Source organism: Mus caroli, chromosome 9 (genome assembly GCF_900094665.2).
Source record: "Mus caroli chromosome 9, CAROLI_EIJ_v1.1, whole genome shotgun sequence".
In the NCBI taxonomy this organism is placed as follows: domain Eukaryota; kingdom Metazoa; phylum Chordata; class Mammalia; order Rodentia; family Muridae; genus Mus; species Mus caroli.
In genome coordinates, this window is record NC_034578.1 from 30,670,850 (window position 1) to 30,692,186 (window position 21,337).

Consider the following 21,337-nt stretch of genomic DNA (forward strand, 5'->3'; position numbering starts at 1 on the left):
CTAGGAATTTCATAAATTCATTCTTTTTAATAGCTGAGTAGTACTCCATTGTGTAAATGTACCATAATTTCTGTATCCATTCCTCTGTTGAGGGACATCATGTGCTTCTTGACGGGCCTTCAGAGATCTGTTTAATGTGTGAAGGAAGTAAGGGAGAAGAAAGACTGGATAGTCAAGATATGAGCAGAAAGCACTAAGGGAGTTGGGGGATGGGAGTTACCTTCCCAAAAGGCCTAGGTTCAACCCTCCAAAATCCAATCCTATAGGCAACTCCCACCTCCTTCCTGCCTTCCCTCCTTTGGAATCTCATGGTGAGCTGGCTCAGATCTCTTCTGAGGCAGACACTTCCCATGGCAAGCTGTATCCTATTTCTTCCTCTTTGGGTAAAAAGAAAAGCCAACCTGGCCTAGAAAGCACAACCACAAATCCTGGAGTTCTGGGTTACAGACCTGCTGGGCCCCCTGATGTTCTGACAATCTGATCTTGGTGAGCATGGCCCTCTCTAAGCTCCCCAGTGAGTGCCCCAGGAAGAAAGGGGAGAAGCTCCCATCTTCTCCAGGATCCCCCCAAAGAAAAACAGCCTGCCTATCTGAACCAGCACCCTTGGGCACAGACACAGGTCAAGCCCAAGCTACATGCTCTAAACATCAAGTGCAGAGAAGGCTTACCTGAGCTTCTCCCCACCCACCTCTCAGCTATCAGCCCCTCATCAGCCTCGCTGCAGTATCTCACCACTTATAAGCCCTCCCTTCAACAGGGCTGAAGGAGGAGAGGCTGGACACCGATCCCCAGCTGTGTGTCTGGAACAGAATTAGTCCACCTCAGGCAGGGGCCATGCCTGACTATTAAGTCTGGTCATTAAATTAAAGTTAGGAATTGAAACGACTCATGAATAACTCATAATGGTTTGTTGGGAAGCTCCTTAAGCTCTCGGGGAGCTACGGCTTGCTCTGTTGTTAAACTATAATTGTTATTATTAATCGTGTTCTTAGTAGTTACTCGATATTAATTCAAGATAATAACCACATGGAGCCAGTCTAGGTGTTCCTTGGGATGCAGAGAAGTGGCCGTCTCTCTTGGTGCTAGACAAAACGCACTGAGCCAAGAGCTAGAGAAAAGATGGAGGAGACAGAATCTGTGTGACCAAGAGAGGCCCAGGAGTGAAGAAAGGAAGGGAAGAGACATTGCCGTGGTCAGAGGATGGCAAGTACATGGACCAGCCGTGGGACCTAGAGGCCTCTCCAGCTTTTTTTTTTTTTCTCCGTTTAAATTTTATTTGTATACAAAAATATATTATGATGGGAAAGCTTATTATGACCTCCAACTATATATAAGTAATTACAAATATTTCCATAAAAGCATTTTAAATTATAGAAGAGCTATGTTTAAAGGAGTAAAAACACATTAGATAGATCCTCTGTTGAATATGCTGCAGGTAGGTAAACAAAGTCAGCTTCACTCTCCGAACTGCCCAGAGATGGGCCCAATGGCTAATGTTATAGTGAACCAAGAATGGCCAGGGGGCAGGAGCCTCAGCTCTGCCCTCTCCTGCAGCAGATTCTAGTAGCCAATTTGCCAGGTCCTCAGAGCCTTCTGGACCCCAAACTCCTTGCTTCACATACTTGCTAAGGTTCTGTCCAGATGGGCAATGAAGTCTTCGAGCTCTTTAGTGTCACCTAATTTGGCTTTCCGAGGAGTGACAGAGGAGGGCAGGAGAGCTGGAGAGGAGTTGGTTGGAGAATTCAGCTTCTCATCACTGAAGGTGAAGCTGTCCCTGTACACTGAGTCTGCACTCTCCAAGTCGCTGAAGCCGCTGCTGTCGCTGACGCTGGCGCTGCTGCGCCGCTTCATGCGCTCCAGGTGCTCCTCATAGTGGAAGTGGCGCTCGTGGAAGGGCGACGCAAAGTCGGCCAGCACCGCCTCGAACTCGCACAGCACGTCGGTCAGGTCGGCAGCGGCCGCGGAATCCATGGCCGGGGCTGCGGCCGCGACCGCCGTGGGACTGCTCTGCGCCGAGGGCGGCTTCATGGAGAAGTTGCTCAGTGACACGGGTAGCAGAGATGCTGCGAGGTGTTGGCCCTAGTGGCTGCCTGCCTGCACTGCGGTCTGCTCCGGTGCTTCTGCCTTGCTCCTTGCCGAGCCTGAGCGCTAACTACTCACCTGCCCCTCTCCAGCTTTACAAACAGCCCAAGACAGCTGCAGATTCCCAGGAGCCTGGTTAGAAGTTTTATGGTTTCCAAGAGTGAATGTAGTAATTTAAATTTAAGTCAAGGAGCTATAAATGCTTTTTCCCTTAAGAATCTGTAATCTAAACGTACACAGGCAGGCACATATACATACACATGCACACACACATGCACACACACCTGCACACATACAAACCTTCGATACACAAACACATACACATATGCACTCACACTCGTACACATGCATACCCTCACATGCACATACATACATATATGTACATGAACATATGAGCATTCATATGTCCACATATTTATTCACCAGTATTCATGTACAGATGGGTATATGCATGCACATACACTTACATACATCCAAACCCAAACCCCTTATATGAACACATAAGCACATATTCACACTTATATTCATGTATACATGAATACTTATATTCATGTACACATGTACATTCTTACACTTACAGGCACATATACATGTACACACACACACATATATATATACATGCATATATTTAAACTTCCACACATATAAATACTCTCGTGTACACATATACACATATGTCTATAAGTACATAGGCACATACTCACTTGCACACAAGCAAACCCTCATAAAGTACATATAGGCATACATGCATACACTCATGCTTGCATACACATGAAAAGCCTCATGGGCATATGTGAATACATTATGTGCACTTTTCCACATGCACACACACTCACCTGCCCTTTGTGCACATGGCTGTCACCTAGTGTCTGTCCCAATATTGTAGTCACTACTCCAGGGTTAAGATCAAGTGGTGCCTAAAGCTTTTTTAGTCTCTTCCTTTCAAAACGGTCCTAATTAGCTCATGAGCAACATTTCCTACCCACTGGTCCATAACCAACCAGGGCAAATGGAGCTGTGGCCTCAAGAATCTACCCTGGGAGGAAGGCTGAAAAGATCAACAAGAAGAGAGGGATGGGGGTGGGGCATGATGAGGGACCTGTGATGGGGCAGAAGCTAAAAGAGCTGCTGAGTGAGGACATAATGTGTAGATTCAAAAATCTACATTACTTGGTCTGGAAACCAAACTTCTCGAAGCCTATTTTATCTGTGTGTGTGCCCCCCCCCCCCCCGCACACTGATATGTGTTATATTCATGCATGAATAGGGCATGCTTCATTAGCTCTTACTTCTGACATCATACACTCGGCCTCCCTTCTTTTCCTACATAGCCCATGTTGAGGCCCAGGATAGAACTCGGACAGTATGGCCAGGCTGTCTGGTGACTGAGAGTTGGATTATCAAATGTCCTGGCCACCATGGGATAGCCAGCCAGGTCCCCCCCCCCCCCCCCCAAATAACCTACTTGTCAAGTGCCTCTGACTGCTTGTCGACCATGGCTCAAAGGCAATCACCTGCATGACCACCTTGTGGGTACAAACTCATCTCCTCATTTTCTTGAGGGATTGGTGGGTCCAGCTTCCAAGGGGATACCCTCCCATAGACCTCTGACCTCCATTGCAGGTGGGCCAAACGGGGTCACATCATCAAGGAGGCATCTGGGGAGCTGTATAGGACCACGGTGGACTACACATACTTCTCAGAGCCTGTATCCTGTGAAGTGACCAATACCCTGGGCAGCACCAACCTCAGCCGCACAGTGGATGTCTACTGTGAGTGTGGGGGCTCAGGGAACCCTGGGATCAGGCAGTGGGTGGTGTGTGGCTGAGACTATAGCTAGACTCATCACACAAACACAGTGTACATGTTGCGTGTTACAGCATCTCCTAGTACCACTCCTGTCTAGATCCTTGACTCCTCCCTTTGAGGCACCATCTCATAGTGCAGTGACCGGTTACTGAGGACTGGGAGGGCTGACCAGCAGGAATCAAGAAGCGGCACTACTATTCTGGTGCCCATGGATCCCAGTCTCCTCCCAAGGATCCTACCTCCTAATGCATCCACAATGGGGGTTTCAGCATGTAAATCTGAGGGGGTCACATGTACAGTCCATAAGTATATCTTATTTCCCCATTATCAAAATGAGGGAGATGTACTCTCAAGGGCATGCAGGGAGTAAGTATCAGGGTGAGGACTGAAGCCAGACAATAACTAAATCCATCACCTATACACACTCCACTGTCCCACTGCTCCTTTTCCTCACCAGTGGCCCAACAGATGAAGTCAACCTACTTTTAAGGACTAGCCAGATGGATGTAAAAAACAAAAAACAAAAAACAGAGGCCCTGTAATCCAGGCACTCAAAAGGCTAAAACAGGAGGATTGCCTTGAGTTTGAGGCCAGGCCGGGCTACTTAGTGAGTTCAAAGCCAGTCTGAGATGCTTATCACAACCATATATATAATTAGTTCACATACAAACCATTAGTATGTGAACGTTTTAAAAGCACCTTCACAAAGTTGAATTTGCCTGACCCTTACGTCCTACAGAGACTCAGTAGCTATATTGTCTTACCTGTTACATCCCATCTTGAAACTACTCTCCATCTCCTGGGTCTAGACAATGAGTTCTAGTTGCCTTCTCAATGAAGCACTCCAAGGCTTTCGTGCACAGCTCTCCCCGTAACCCAGCCACTATATGGAACAGGCTTGGTCTACAGGCCAAGGGTGGTGGACTAGGTTAGACAAGGACTCACACGCACTGAGTAGAGGTGCCAGAGGTGGGGTCAAGAGCTAGTCTAGTTCTAGAAAGCGAAGAAGGGGTCTGAGGTGTCTTGGATAGAAGACATCCTGTAAGAGCTGCATACCTCTGCGCACACGGGAAACACTAATTTGACTTCATGTTTATTAAAGCAATTTTAAAAGGAAGACATTGAGAAACATGGGGGCATGTGAGGGACATATTAGGAGCATGAAGGAAGGTAGTGAGTGCAAGACATGATCGTGTTTCATTGCGTACATGGATGAAATTCTCGAGAAGTGAGAAAAATTATAATAATAAAATATTCCAAATTAAAAAAAAAAGAAGACACTCTGTAAATCCCTAGAATGGTGAACCAGGTCATTTCAAGTCAGGGTCCTGATGCCCAAGATTTCTGGAGCAAGAGGTTCCCTCAACCTTTTGAAGCCAGATGAAACAAGGACTTTAAAAAGAAAGGATTAAAAGGTAAATCGAGGTAGAAATTGGCCTAAATGCCTTCTTCCTATGACTGGTACCACCTACTTTGTAGACCCGAGAAAGGGTGAGCCTGGACAAAAGGTATCTCATTCTCACTTCCAGAGTCCCACTGCTGTACCTCAGGCTAGCCTCAGAAAAATCAAAACTTAACGGAGTGGGTTGACTGAGGTGTTGACTGAGGTGATAGAGGTTGAAGTGGATTGAGGTGGCTAAGTACTCAACTACCTTCCTGCCTCTCTTTGTGGTGTTTATGGAGAGGAGACTAGAGCAAAGGCTCCCCAGATCCCCCCAGTCCTCCTAAGCCCATCCTCTCTTTCCTCCCCATCACAGTCGGTCCTCGAATGACCTCAGAGCCTCAGTCCCTGCTGGTAGATCTGGGCTCCGATGCTGTCTTCAGCTGTGCGTGGATCGGCAACCCATCTCTGACCATCGTGTGGATGAAACGAGGTTCTGGTGTGGTGAGTCCTCAAGCCACTCTCCAGGGTCCTACAGCAGAAATTGGGCCATAGATAGTGGAGCAGGCAGGAGGGTTTGGGGAAAACAATCTCTATAGTAATCCAAGGAGTCCCAAAAAGAAGAACAGGAACTCAAAGTCTCCTGTACCTGTGTCACTCTGGTTTTGTTTTTTTTTTTAAGATTTATTTATTAGTTATTAGTTATATGTAAGTACACTGTAGCTGCCTTCAGACACCCCAGAAAAGGGCACCAGATGTCATTATGGATGGTTGTGAGCCACCATGTGGTTGCTGGGATTTGAACACAGGACCTTCAGAAGAGCAGTGCATGCTCTTAACCACTGAGCCATCTCTCCAGCCCCCCTGTGTCACTCTGAACACACTATGCATAGAACAGTTATCCCTAGCACTAGAAAGATTTCTAAGCTTTCCCCAGATAAACTTACCCTTAGTCTCTGGGTGATGGTGGCACACACCTTTAATCCCAGCACTTCAGAGACAGAGGCAGGAAGAGCTTTGTGGCCAGCTTGGTCTGCAGAATTAAGTTCCATAACAGCCAGGGCGACAAAAAGAAGTTCTACCCTGGAGAAACAAGTCAACAAAAACATTACCTTTAATCTCAGCACTGTTTTGTGGTCAGGCAGAAGGAACCAACCTTTGGATAGTCTTTTATGTGCTTACAGCTACAGCTGGGGTTCAGGTGGTGCCGTTGCCCCCTTGAGATGGATGAGCCTTTGAGACAGTCAGTAACTGACCAATACCATACAGGTATTTAGTGCTGGAGACAGGAATAGCTAGTGTCCAAGACTAGCTAATATCATCGCCTCCAGTTATCTCCCAAGAGGATGCTAATAATGACTCAGAAGACCTAGATTCAAGGACCCTCCACATTCATTTTTGGGATAAATTCACCCATGAGGAGCTGGGAGGTGACAGAAGGGTAGCTAGTAGCATCCTTCTCTCCATATGAAGAAGCCATGGATCCTTGGTTAGTGACTCTCACATTCCTGCCACCACAGTGCACTACACCCATAGACCTGCATCTCTGGAAAGGAGGTCTCCGTGTGTGTGTGTGTGTGTGTGTGTGTGTGTGTGTGTGTGTGTGTGTCCTCTCAAAGCCTTAATGGCACTATCTATCTCTTAGCTCTCACTTCACCTTGGTGTTTAAAGAGATGCTGGAGTCTGCGTCTGCAATCTACTCCAGTTAGAGAAAGCCTTCCCTTACTCTCTCTATCTGATCCCTCTCCCTCTTCCTAGGTCCTGAGCAATGAAAAGACCCTAACCCTCAAATCTGTCCGCCAAGAGGATGCTGGGAAGTACGTGTGCCGGGCTGTGGTGCCCCGGGTAGGAGCTGGGGAGAGAGAGGTGACCTTGACTGTCAATGGTAAGAGCCCCACTCAAACACCAAAATGGGAGTGGGGAATTGGAAGGAGGGGAGAGTCCCAAGGCATCTTGGTAGCAGGTGTTGTTCCCAAAGGGGAGGTCACTGACTCTAGGCATGGTTGCCCCTAACACAGCATTCTATCTGTCTGTGGAGGTAAAGGTAAACTGGTAAGTTTGTGGATTCTTTCCTCCTTTTCAGTGCCTTCCAACGGATCTCAGTAGACGTGTATGAGAGGTGGTGGATTTTATCCTGGCTAAGAAAAGGAGGTCAGAGGTCAGAGGGTGACCACATTCCTTTATCTACCTTGTCACCCAAGGCCCCTGTCAAGGCCCATGGAGAGATTAAGGGCACACCTCTCACTTCTCATGATCACCCACTTCCTGTTATATTTGGGCTGCCCAGGCAGAGAGACATGTCACCCTCCCCAGAGACCAGGCCTACAGTGCCCTCCTGAGGTCAGGGAGCATGTCTTTTCACACACAGTGAACGTAGCCACAGCAGGAAAGTGCGCTCAGAGTGGGAGTTCATTTACGACCGCCTGTGAAACACTGAGGGGTGGTAGTGTCAGACCAGACCTGGATGCTGAGATGAAGGTGCCCATAAGAAAGCTAGAACCAATTCAGGCCAGACTCAAGAAGTCTGGCAGCAAGATGGAAGTTTCAAGATCCTGGTACAGTGCACACTTGAGCTATGGTCAGAAATCAGGGTTGCCTTTTTATAGGAGTGAGAAACGCCAAGGCCTAAACCCCACCACCACCGTGCACTGCTGTGTGCTGCCTCAGATCAAAGTCCTGAGCTTCAGGTCCTGTGTGAGGCTTCAGGGTCCTGGCCCGAGAGCAGGGTGTGAGGCAAATTCTGGAAATGATCCGAAGTGACTATATCTCAACACAGGAAGCCACCCACAGACAAATTCATCTCTTCTCCTTCTTTGTGGAAAAAAAACCAAGCTCAGCTTGATGTCTCTTCAGCATCCCTGCGCTGTCCCCATTACTCAGCTCCAGCCCGGTGGTTCCTCTTCTCTCTGCAGAAGGGCAACTGCTGCAGAGACATGGTCAATCTACTCCAGCTAACCAGACAGCAGAGCATTCACACGTCACCTCTCCCTGGCAGAACCCAGACTCCCAAGCCCTCCTGCCTTTCCTGTGTGTCCCCAGGATGCCACCAATAAATTGGCACTGCAGGGCTAAAAATAACAGCATCTGATCGCGCCTCGGTATATCCATGGCAACAGAGGCTGCAGCCTTTTCCTGCCGAGCCTGTGTCTGACACTCCGCTCAGCGCGCCAGGCCACAGTGAAATCGGCAACCCTCCCCACTGCCCGCTCTGGGGAGGGCGCTGAGGAGCCAAGCTGCCATGCCTGTTGTCAGCTGTGACCCCCCCCCCTCCCTCCAAGGCTCGGGACTCTCAGACACACACTTGCCTGGAGCTACTAACTGAGCATCCTTGTGTCTAGGGGAGAGGAGGGAGGGGCTGGCGTTTTTACTGTAGCTTTAAGACATTCAGGAATTTCTTATTGGGAACTTAAAAAGACTTTGCGGGGGGAGGGGGGAGGAGGATCTTCCTTTGCTCCTGGGAAACACACACACACACACACCTCAGAAGGACCCACATTCCAGCCTAGGCTCTGGCATCCAGCCAACAGTTATTCCGTCCATTTTTCCCCCACACCCTGCATGGCTTCCCTGGGCTGCTGGGTAGAGACCGGCTGAAGGAATCATCAGGAGGAAGGGAACGGCCCCTTGCTTATTCTCTGCTAGTCACTGTGCGACTGGGGCCTAGATAAAATGACTCAAAGGGAGGAACCTGCCAGGCACCACGAGAGCTGGGAACTGTCTATCCTGCCTGTAGTTGGAGAACGGGTGGAGAGGTGGTGAGGTGGTAGTCCGGGGCCCTGGCGTCTAGAGCACCCCCATCTCACAGCCCTCCTCCTGTGAGTGACACCCAGACCCGTGGCCTTGGGAAATGAATTGGCACCACTATAATCTGAGCTGGATCAAAGCAGGTACCAGGAGGAAGGGGAAGATGGCTGCCAATTACCCATTGGTTCTCCGAGCCTGCTTTCCTTTATCCTAGTTTTTTTGGTTTTCTTTCAAGAAGCCAAAAAAAAAAAAAAGTATATGTATTTGTTGACAGCTTTTAGAGACCCGTGAACCCCCTGGGGATTCCTAGTTCCTGGGAAATGAAAGGAAAAGATTCTTTATGGTATCATCACTTAGCCCAGCTGCAAAGCAAAGCATCACCCAGGTGCCACAGAATGTAGTTGCTGTGGCTCAGAGCCAACGGCTTCTTGGAGTAGAGGAACTCTGGGGAGAAAAGCCAGCTTCAGCCCACCTCTAAAGTCATCTGTGGACAAAGCTCTTACCTTGAGGTCTCCCATGTCTGTGCATCAGACAGAGCTATTCCCATTCCGAACTCAGAAGCCATCTCTCCCAATACCTGTTTTTCCCCTTGGCTGAGAACCACTCATAGAAATGCAAATCTGTTTTAATTAAGGTGGTTAATAAACAGCAATTATGTTTGCGGCAATTTTTGTTTTGTTTCCAGCATAATTTTGCCTCTTCTCAGGATCTCTCCCTCTTAGCTATCTTTCCTGAGGTCTAAATCCCAACCATCACCCCAGGGACTGGGACCATGCGAGAATGTTTTCATCCCTTCCCTCATTCTTCAACCAGTCCAGCCCAAGTTATGTGGAGATAAAGGGCAGTTAACTGGAAGTGTCAGTGAGACAGGCTTCACTCCAGGTGCTGTCCCTTGGCTTGCACACACACACACACACACACACACACACCCCGATTGGGATAATACTGAGTCAGGTTTGGAGCTGTGGTTTCAACTGGCCTGGCTGGTTGTGTATGTGGAGAAAAACAAGACAGTAAGCTAGAGGATCTTCTCAGACCTGTATAGGATTAGGCTATGAGCTCAGCTAGCCAGACATCCCTTTTGCAAGGTAATTCCCACCCTTGGTGAAGGAACAGCGCCACTTTCCTTTCCTTCTTGGCCCAACAGATACCCAATTTCTTAGGCAAGTTTGCCCTCTGCTGGAAAATTGAGAAATTGCTTGAATTCCAACAAGGAAGCAAGGCTGGATGGCATTCCCATGCCCTCTGCTTGCAATCTTCTCTCATATTGGTGGTTGCCTCGACTCCCTTCCCAAGCTCACCATCTCCTTTGCAAAACACTCCTCATCTGCAGATAGAATTATTCTCTCTCCTCTGAAGCCAGTTAGTCTTTATCTGCACCACTCCTGTGGCATGAACACTCACCACCTTTCATGTTATTAATATATCCTGGGAATTCTGTCTTGGATGCATTCACTCGCGTTCCCAGGAGAGGTTTATGATGGAATGCCTAATTTATCTTCAGGTCCTCTACCTCGCACTCTGCCTTGCATGCACAGGTCTTCTGTAAACGTTTGCTGAATGCTTGGATTGGTGAACACGCTTCTGAACCCATCAAAAGAGGGTGCCAGCTGGGGCTCTGCCCTTTCTGCATCCCCAACATGATGTCATCTTCCCAACAGGACCCCCCATCATCTCCAGCACACAGACCCAGCATGCCCTCCATGGAGAGAAGGGCCAGATCAAGTGCTTCATCCGGAGCACACCACCGCCTGACCGAATTGTGAGTGCTCCTGGGAGGGAAGGTGGTGAGGTACCACCCCCAGCATCCAGCAACACTTGGGTGCCCCCCCCCCAAAAAAAAACTGGTGCAAGCCTTGGAGCTTCCCTTCCCCTCCGTTAGAATGAAATGATACCTAGCTGTGCCTTGAGATAGTATACCCTGAGGATGAGCTAAGAGGAGGCAGCCTCCTGCCTCAGAGCAGGCAAGCTTGGAGATAGTATGCATGCCTCCAAGTGCTAACACTGGTGTTTCAGACTGAATTAGGCACCCTGTGTGCAGAGGGCAAGTGAAAACAGCAGCAGGAACGGACAACTCATTTCTTTTCTTTCCTGGGCTCAAAGCCAATGTCATAAAATTGTAAACTGGGTACAGTTTACTGCCAGAAATCCCTGGGCCTCCCAGAATTATCCTCTTCTGCCTCTTCTCCTCCTGGTGTCCAGGAGGTACTCTGTGCCTTCCATATGGAGAAGCCCCCTCTAAAATGGCCATTGTATTATCCTTTCTTCCTCTAACCTCACAGCCTCCAGGGAAGACCAGACACAGCCCACCTAACCCCGGACTCCCACCCCGAGCCCACCTTCATTGCACCTTGGTGTTTACATTTCTTTTATTAAGAAAGACTTAAAAAATTAAATGTATTAATCATTGTGTGAGTAGGATGTGGAGGTGGACTGAGTGCTGAGATCAGCAGGAGAGATCAGAGGACAACTGTGAGATCAGTTCTCTCCTTTCACAGTCATGTACATTTTAGAGATCTAACTCGGGGACACCGGCTTCTGTGGCAAACACCTAACCCACTAATCCATCTTTCTAAACACAATGCTCCCTCACCACCCCACATGGATTTGAAACTGGTAGCTGCTCCAGTATAAAAACAAAGAAAAGGAGAGCATTGTGTAGCACTTCTGAAGGCAAGTGTTACTTTAGTAATCCCCTGCCCCAATGAGGGTGTCTTAGTTACTTTGTATCACTGTAGGGAAACCAGAAGACCAAGTTCATTTACAAAAGAAAGCATTTAATTAGGCTTGCAGCTCAGAGGGTTAGATAATGTCCATGATGGCAGAGCAACCACATAATGGTAGAAACAATTGAGAGTCCACATCTTGATATGCAAGCAGAAGGCCTACCCCAAGTGACACACCTCCTCCAACAAGGCCACACTTTCTAATCCTTCTCAAACAGTTCCACCAGTGTAGATCAAGTATTCAAACATATGCACCTATGGGAGCTATTCTCATTCAAACCATGACAGATGGTCTTACTAGAAGACTGCCCAGAAGCCAGCCTGCAGTATAACAGTGCTGGAAGGCTATAGCTCAGATGGGCACTGCTCAAATAAGAGCCTATGTGTGCCAGCAATGCTGCCTGGTAAACTAAGACATTGGTAGAAGATTATTGCTGTTAAATGTTGTCCCAGGCATCTGGTTCATTTGCTGTCTGAAAGATTCACACAACATTGCAAATAATTGCACATAGTCACTTTTACCTCTGTCTCCCCATTCACTTTTTTTAAAAACTGTAACTATAACTTGTGGCCATTGTAAAAGATTCCCCCTCAACCACCCTAGAGCTTTTTTTCATCATCTTTTTCTTTATAGCTATTTATTTCTGGGCTAGTAGCTCTCCCTAGGTCCTCTAGAGGCATCCGGCAGTGTCTACTGACCTTTGTGGTTGTCACAGCATTGAAGGGTGCTGGCCTTAGTGAGTAAAACCAAGGATGCCACAAACAGCCCCACAGCTGGGAAGAAAGCCAAGCCCTCACTTGTGCTTTCTGGCATTGAACATAGAGCAAGATTACAGAAATGGTGGACATGATAAAGCTCATGTAAAGTCACCCCTATAAACAAAGAAATGGAGATGATGGAGCACACCATTTTGAACATATTCCCATAAAAAAAAGAAAGTCTCCAAATCTAGGTGTGATGGCCAATACCATGATGTCAACAGGGGGAGGTGAAAACGGTGGATAAGCAGTTCATCGTTGTCTTGGTCACAATCTTCGTTCAAGAATTTTAAAGTCTCTCTGTCTCTCCAAGGCTCAGCACCAAGGAGCACTGGCAAGGAAGCCCAGAAAAGTAGCCATGTGGAGGGTTACATTGCTGCCACAAAGGCTCCCTCCTTGCCTACAAAATGTTCCTAGTGCAGAACTACATAGAGTACCCTTCAGGGAGGGAAATATCCTCTGAGGTGTCCCCAACCTCAGATATGGATGGATATGCATGTACATGGTCAATAGGATATGTATACATGCAATGTGTGTGTGTGTGTGTGTGTGTGTATCTGTGTAGTGTGCTATATATTGTGATGCATATGTGCACATGGTATGTGTGATGCACATGTATAGTGGGTGTGTATATGTTAGGGTATGTACAAATACGTCTGCATTGATATGTGTTCTTGCTTGTATGTGATATGGTATGTGTTGTGACATATTTATTTTTGCATGCTGGTGGAATTCAATTTCTGATGTGCTATTTGGTGTCATGGAATGTATATGTGTATGTATATACAGTACATGTGTGTGTAGTATATGGTTTGTAATGTATATATATAAACATATGTATGTTTGTACTGTGGGTATGTGATATGGTTGATATGCATAGATGGTATGGCATACGTTTCTATGTTGTGACTATATTTATGTGAACAGTGGCACATACACACATGTGTATTGTGATGTGATATGTCATATGAATAGTTCTGAATGCATGGTTTGTGTTGTGTGTATGTATAGTGTTTGTAGTATGCGTGCTTATGCCATACAAGTGTGTAATGTGTTGTTCATGTGTATTTATTTTCATAGTTTGTGGTATAGTGTGTATGTATAATGTGCTTTTGCACATGTTGATATGTGTATGGGTGTTGAGTACTTAGATGTGTTTTATAATGTGCATGTGTGGGTGTGTTTTTAGTGTGGGGTATGTGCATGCAAACATATCAGTGTATGCACATGCTGACCATATGTTTGACCTAGGATCTATGTTACTGCATGATAATGTGCTAGTGTGGGTTGTTTATAGTTGTGACATGTATTTAGGTTTGTAGTGTGTGGTATATGTATGCAAATACATGTTTGTGTCGGTGGTATGTGGCAGTGATTGGGAACATGGGCCTAATTATGTCCATATCTTGGGGGTGATATTAAGGTCCAGGTATGATCTCTCCTAATCCTGCACAATCCCACAGGCCTGGTCCTGGAAGGAGAATGTGCTGGAGTCAGGGACATCAGGGCGCTACACAGTGGAGACGGTGAACACAGAGGAGGGAGTCATCTCCACACTGACCATTAGCAACATTGTGCGTGCTGACTTCCAGACCATATACAACTGTACAGCCTGGAACAGCTTCGGCTCTGACACAGAGATCATCCGACTCAAGGAACAAGGTGAGGACTGCCAGGGTGCCCCGGGGACCAAGAATTGCAGGCCAGATCTAAGGTCAGGGCTCACGCTCTTCCTCACTGCAATGCAGCCTCACCTTCTGCTGCCAGGGGCACTGGCCCCACCAAGGAAACAAAGACTACTCCGAGTGATGCCCTCTGGGACTGCTCAGGAAAGGGTGACCACAGAGTGAGCTTGGCTGATGGCAGTGATAAACACCCAATGGCGTCAAACACCCTGGCTTCCACACATTCTGCCTTCCCCTGAGGGCTCTGAGCCCAAGTGCCCTTGCTAGGTTGCGCTTGGACATACATGCTGAGGAATTAGCCCAAACATGATAGAACAGAAGAAGTCCCAAGAATGAGCCAATGCTAAAGCTAAAGAGTAGCAATGCTTATGTGAGGGAATGGGGGCTGGGCTCAGACCACTTGCAACCCCCAGGAGACATCTGGACCACTGTACCCTAGTGGAGACTCTGATTAGTACTGGAGTACAGAGAAGCTGGATTTTGAGAGGTGGAGAAAGAGGAAGGAAGCTTACCTCTCTGTAATCCATCACTATGGCCCCATATGCCTATGGCCCTCACTACTGATGCTAAGAACTTGGTCTCATGCTAGACATGGTAGCATGTGCCTGAACTCTTAGTTACACAATAGACTGAGGTAGCAGGATCATTTGAGCCCACACATTCAAGAACAACCTGGGGGAACATAGCAAGCCCTTTTCTCAGAACAAACAAGAGATCTCCAGTCTCCATTTAAAGTTCTCCAGCTCAGACTACCAAATGGAGAGTGCCAGAAAGATGACAGCCAGTCCAGAGAAGTTCACTGAGCACATAGTCAGTAGCACTAGGTCCTAGAACAGACTAAAGAGCTTCCCTCTGCCAGCTAGTTCCCAGCCACGGGGTTCACGGGTGTCCTGGGCCTCTGGATCAGAGGTTGGAAGCCCAGCAAGTGGTCCCAGCCAGACCCCACCTCCACTCCCCCCCTCACCCCCCCCCCAAGCCTCAATAAATGAGGTGGCCGGTGATCACACCTACAGATCAAATGTCTCAGCGTATCTAAACACCTCTTCCTAATAGGTGCTGCTTTGCATAACGCTTTGCATATGATTTGCATAATACCATCCACACATCATCCAAACCTCCCTGGTCCCCTGTTGCCTATCCTCCCTCTTTGTCTTCCCCCTTGATGTCCTTACCCTTGTGCCCTCCTTTAGTAGTCCCACTCCCACCCTACCTCCACCCTCCCAAACCTCCCCTCCAGGTTTGGCTTTTCTCTCTATCCCTTCCTCTGCTCCGGAGGGCCATGCCAGGCTGAATGAACTCAAGTTCAGTTGGGGGGATCCTGGATCAATGGAGCAGTCCCAGAGACATAACAGAGAAGGGAACCCCGCCCCCTTCACCCTTCCAGGTGACCAATCCCCTGTCCTACCCCCACCCTGGCCAGCCAGGCCCTGGCTGTGGACGCTTGCTTTATTTCCAAACAGGTTCGGAAATGAAGTCGGGAGCCGGGCTGGAAGCAGGTACGGAAGGAGCCGATGAGACTGCCCGGGTTGGAGGGAGGGACTCGGCTAGTAGGGGAGGGGCTCAAAAGGGGGCAGGGAGGCTGCTAAGTTCTCTGTCCTCCCCGCGTCAAAGGTTCAGTGCAGTCAGAGCAGTGGGAGGGGGCTCCCAGCAGCTGGCGTCCAGAGACCCTAAACACTTGCCTGACACTACAGCCCGGGGCTCCTTCCTCTCCAGGACGCAGCTCTTGCTCCCCTCCTACCCTTTGTCCTCAGAAGCCCTGGCTCCCATCCCCGCCCCAGCTTCCCTCTATTTCCAGGCCCTTCCTGACTCTGCTCCTCAGCACATCACCAGCTCAACATCGCTCCCCAGGGGCCTGTGGCCTGTTCCATCCATGCTTGCTGGCTCACTGCCTCCCCTGTTCCCCGTGTCCCCGTCATGGAAGCACCATCTCATCATCAAGCAACACTGCTGGACACTGGCCCTCCAGGGCTCCCATAGCAAAGTGCTCATCAGACTCCATGGGTGGATTTGTTCCATCTAGACAACTGTTCCCTCTGAATGCCCAGGCAGGACACCAGAGGAGAACAGCAGGACTTGGTGAATCCTACTTCACAGGGCTGGCCAACGCCTGAGGGTCCTCTCAGTTCTCTGCCCACACTGGTTTCCTGGCCTCCGTCACTCTTTTAATGAGCTATATGTAGAGTCTACATCCCCCGCTCCTTGGACACACATGCCCTGCTCAGAGCATCAATCTAGATTACAACCATCCCACAGAGCCCTTGTGGTCTATCCAGAGGCAGCACGCAATTATCTACCACCTACATCTTCAGATCTCTAGAGGTCCAGGTCCTGTGAGGCACTTTGTTCATATTCCTTCCACCTCTGGTAGCTAAGACTCCCTCATGCCCAGCTCCCTTCTTGGGATGAAGAGGAAGCTAAGGACGGCTATCCCTCCCCAGTCCCTCTCAAAGGAATGTTCAGAAAGAAAGGGTCTGACAAAGTGACCTAAGTCAGAATCCAAGAGGCCAGGAAAAGTAAGGGATGCCACCAGCCTTCGAGGAGCCCTTCTCCTCTGCCCCTGCCTACCCAAGATACACGCACCCCCTGCTATTAACAGTGCAAGAAAATGTGGATTTGGAGGAGCCAAGCCAGCAGTAGCCATACTTCTGCTGCCTCAGCTCCCCGGGGTTATGGGTGGAACGTTGAGGCCTGGGGATGTTAAGAGAGAATGCCTTGGCTCTGAGAGGAGAAGGGATATCCCTGAGTTTTCCTTAGGAAACTCACTAGGAATCCCACAAGTGCTAGAGCAAACACAAAATAAAGAAATCCAAACCGCAGGACTAATGAGGTTTAACTAGGAACACCTGTTTGCCAAAGCCAGCTTGGCTGAGATCTCTCTTTCCCAGTCCTGATTTCTGAGTTCAACCCTTTCTGTCCTTGGGATTTTGCCATCCTTACTTCCTCTTGGTCACCTCCTGTCACCTCTGTAGGTCGTGGCCACTAATAGGTAGGTAACAAGAGAGAGTTCGTGTGTGAATTCTGGGGTACTGTGACACCAGGCCTGTCGAATAGGTGCCCCCTACCTCACAGCAACAGCTTGGGGGTCAGTGTTTCCTTCTATTTAGTAAGCAGGGGTCAGGGAGCAGAGCACTCAGTATTCATGAAGCCCTGAGTTTCATTTCCAAAACATCAAAAGAAGAACAGTGATATTCTAACCAGAGCTCCAGAATGCCTCGCCTTCTGCGGGTCATCCAAGCTGCACTGATGAATGTGGGTGGGGAAGGAGCTCAGACATTCAGAGGAATTTCCTCTCGGTTAAGGCTACTGTCTGCTACTGTCCTCCCACAAAAGAACTGAAACAAACATTTAAAGGAGGCTGGGCCCTTGGCTCTGCTCCAAGACATTTCCTCTCACTCTTCTACCTAAAGTCCTTAAAGACCTCTAAAGGCACACTAGTACTACTCCATTTTACAGACAAGAGACAAGGAAACATAGGGTAAGATGTTCAGAGGGTGTGATAGGGCAAGGGACACAACCGGGCAGCAGTCCGGAGAATACCATGTGACACAGAGATTAGTGGGCTGGAGTTGGGAGGAGGGTGAGGAGACCTGGATTGACCTTGTTCACACAGAGGAGGCACACACATGTCCATGAACAAGTCACTGATACCTTTGGGCTTCAGTGTCCTTCCCAAATGAGCGGCTTGGGTTCATTATAATCCAGTTTCACCCTTCCTCGGAATTTCTAAGAGCTGTTCAGAGCTACAGATAGACTACTCAGGGCCTAAAGTCATGTTCTCAGGACCTATGTGCATCCATCTGCTTTACAGAAAGGCATTCTCCCTGTCCCCCACCCCCACTCCCTGCCCCCAGCACTACCTGCTATTCCTGCACATTTGGCAAGGACCAGAGGCAGACTGGGGAATGCGCCAGGGTGACAGTTCTGTACCTTTTGGGATGGAAGCAGATGGTGGATGTTGAAGGGCTGGCCTTGAAGGAGAAGGGTATGGAGGTCAAGAAAAAAGAAAGGACCTTTTCTCCTGAGCATTGTGGTAGCAAGGAAGCTGTGATGGAACTCCCCTGGTCCCAAGGCTTGGATATGTGTGGAGCACAGTAGGTCCTGATTCCCAGCAGGCCAGAGGAGGAAGTTGCCTCAGAGCTGAAAGCCCTGAGTTGTCTCTATGTACCCACCTTGTTCCACAGAAAGGGAAGTAAGGAGACAGGAGCCATTGCCTTTGTTGTTGTCGTTGTTGTTGTTGTCAAAGGAAAGCCATGGACTTATGACTCACTAACCACTACATGCATTATAAATCCCTCCCTGAATGCTGAAGAGAGCTAAATTAGGCCAGCCTCGTCCTGCATCTCCAGTTTTCCTCTCCCTGGCTCTCTACCCTGTTCTAGCATCTACCCCTTTCCCCTGGCTCCTCCCTACTCTCCACCTACCTTATATCCCCTACCCAGGCTCAACAATCCTATCCAGAGCTAACCCCCTATTGAACTGTCTGTGCCTGCCCAGGCCCACCGAGGCATGCCCAGGAAAGTCCCACATGGCATGGTCTGGCCCCAGCTTGGCAGGGGCTGCACCTGGGGGACTGGGTGGGGCCCTAGCAGGACAGTAGTTTTCTCCTTCCCTCATCAGCCTTGTCTGTTTCTTTCCCGCAGAGTCTGTACCAATGGCCGTCATCATCGGGGTGGCCGTAGGAGCTGGCGTGGCCTTCCTCGTCCTAATGGCAACCATTGTGGCCTTCTGCTGTGCCCGTTCCCAGAGAAGTACGGGAGGGAGACCCGGGATCTCAGGGAGGGGGACAGAGAAAAAGGCCAGGCTTAGACTGCCCAGGAGAGCAAGTAAGCAGGAGTACAAAGAACAAGGGCCACAACAATGTTGTGAGCTCCTGGGGCAGGGATGGGTATGGTGTACTGTTATGCACCTGGAGGGTGTCTGGCAGCAAGTGGGAACCCTACTGAGGCTGACCCGAACTCAACTGGCCTCCAAGTAGCAGGACAGTCCACTAGCACTTTGGGTTGGACACACAGCACTGTTATTTGGAGTGTATAGAAAACCTCAGAGGAAACAGGGTGGCTTGACCCTCCTTGCTCTGCAAAGACTGCTAGCTTAACCTGAAAAGCAAGCCACCCACACAGGGCACAAAAGCATGTGAAGAATTGCCCTGGACGGGCTTTTCAAGGTTTTTTATCTTTAGCAATACAGTTCTAAGGGGTCAGGACACTCTTAAAGAGCATATGGACATGGGACCTCTGTGCTGGGCTCAGCTTTGGAGTAAGGGAGAGGTAGGATGGCAGAGATGAGTTGAAAACAGAGGAAGTGCCCTGGGCATGTCACATCTATTTATAGCCTCCATTTCCTTACTGGTGATATTAGAGGCTTGGGTGGTATAGCTTTTATCACCCCAACCACCTCTGAGCTTCTAGGATCAGAATACACTGAGTCACCAGGACAAGCTATGATCACCTCGCATCCTTCACTTGTTAGAGAAAGCTGCTGATCCCCCTCATATATCCTCCATTCCCAGCTGAGCAACCTTACCACCTTGTGACTATCCAACACAATAGCCTTGAAACCTCCCTTGCTGCCTTTCCTCGGATCTGACAAGGGAGCATATTTCAACAAGATTTGTCCAACAGGCTGCTCCTCTAGTTCAGGGTGGCTAGACCTCTGTGTACTCTGGATTGGCTGAAAGACCTTAAGGTCTTTTTAATATTAAGATTTGTGGCCCTATAACTGGAGAGCTCAAATCCAGGCAGCAACAGACAGAGAAGACTTCTCAAAGTGAGAAGGGACTCAGGGTGACAGATCCTAGTCAGATGAGGTAGAGGGATGGATGAGGACAACCTCTCTAACCACAGGCCATGCTGCAGAAGCTAGATGGCCTGCACGACCAGTCTTTGAGGCCCTTCCAGCCAACAGTTGATCTCTACAGAAGTTCTATGGGTGGGGGCCTGCAAAACTGACATTTCAGAGTCTGAGGGGAGGTTAAATCCTGAGATGGAGCGGGGATCAGGGGGAATAAGGGTGGCAGCAGGGGGTTGTGGGGCAGTTGATATGCCTTGCCTAAGGATGAGGACTGAATTCTTTGTCTACACTTTCCTATCTTATGTCCAGATCTCAAAGGTGTTGTATCAGCCAAAAATGATATTCGAGTGGAAATTGTGCACAAGGAGCCATCTTCTGGCCGGGAGGCTGAGGACCACACCACCATAAAGCAGCTGATGGTAAGAGCACAGCCTATGCCCCACTCCATCCTGAGCACACAGACTTCCCAATGCTCTCCATACTGCTGACAGGCAGCACATCCAGGCAAACCCCTTCTGCCCCCAAAGTAAGCTGGGCATGCACTCAGCCATGAGCATTTATTTGTGCATCTGTGACATGATGGGGGAGATTCAAACACATCTTTGATGCAACACTTGACCTGGATCCTGACCACTGAGTAAGGGAAGAACCTATGCTTGAATTCACATGTGTGGCTGTGTACAGACTCACATGGGGAGAGGCATGATATAGATATTTGATGCATTTTTTTCTCCTCTTCCCCCTTCACACACACACACACACACACACACACACACACACACACACACACACACATCTGCCAGAAACCCTGGTTTCTTCTTGGGAACTGGATATCCACCAAAAGAAAATGCAAAACTTCTCCAGCAACATCAAACAGGCACCGCCTCTTCCTGATCCTCTCTGCAAGAACCAGAATCCTCCCAACTGTCCAGGCAGAAGTCTAGTCAACTATGCCGGAAGCTCGCAGAACACATTATATCGTGGTGGCATTATCTGGGAACAGTGACAAGAGAGCAAGGAATAAAGGACAAGGGCTTCTCTGAGCCCCAGTGACCCCATCTATGAAATGGACATGAACACAGTAATACACAGAGCCATCATCAGGATTATAGGGTAACAACCTGAGTACACACGGGATACAGTAGAGTTTTCTCTCGACATATGTGCAGAGTTCTGTCCTATAATTCCCAGATACCCAAATCTGAATGTGTACAAGTATAAAATGCTATATAACATTTATACAGATGCTACCTGCTTCCTCTCATATTCATAAATCATCTCTACTTATGAAGTGTAATGTAAGTGCTGTGTAAACAATTACTGTACCATATTGCTTAAGGATTAATGACGAGTAAAATATG

The 21,337-nt window shown here is 48.6% G+C and overlaps 1 protein-coding gene and 1 pseudogene across 4 annotated transcripts in view; one reads left to right on the forward strand and one right to left on the reverse strand.

Annotated features, from left to right (window-relative positions):
• Positions 1 to 21,337, forward strand: part of Kirrel3 (kirre like nephrin family adhesion molecule 3) — a 555,265-nt gene that overhangs the window by 528,010 nt on the left and 5,918 nt on the right. Inside the window, exons 9-16 of one of the 4 annotated variants that reach the window (XM_029481204.1) lie at positions 3,706 to 3,854; positions 5,649 to 5,776; positions 7,031 to 7,157; positions 10,678 to 10,778; positions 13,965 to 14,163; positions 15,647 to 15,682; positions 18,827 to 19,009; positions 20,286 to 20,395. In XM_029481204.1, the coding sequence (XP_029337064.1) occupies positions 3,706 to 3,854; positions 5,649 to 5,776; positions 7,031 to 7,157; positions 10,678 to 10,778; positions 13,965 to 14,163; positions 15,647 to 15,682; positions 18,827 to 19,009; positions 20,286 to 20,395 (1,033 nt within the window). Of the gene's footprint in view, positions 1 to 3,705; positions 3,855 to 5,648; positions 5,777 to 7,030; positions 7,158 to 10,677; positions 10,779 to 13,964; positions 14,164 to 15,646; positions 15,683 to 18,826; positions 19,010 to 20,285; positions 20,642 to 21,337 lie in introns of those variants that run through there. The other 3 variants (XM_021171554.2, XM_029481205.1, XM_029481206.1) reach the window with 3 other exon arrangements.
• On the reverse strand, positions 1,266 to 2,157 carry LOC110301220 (annotated as a pseudogene).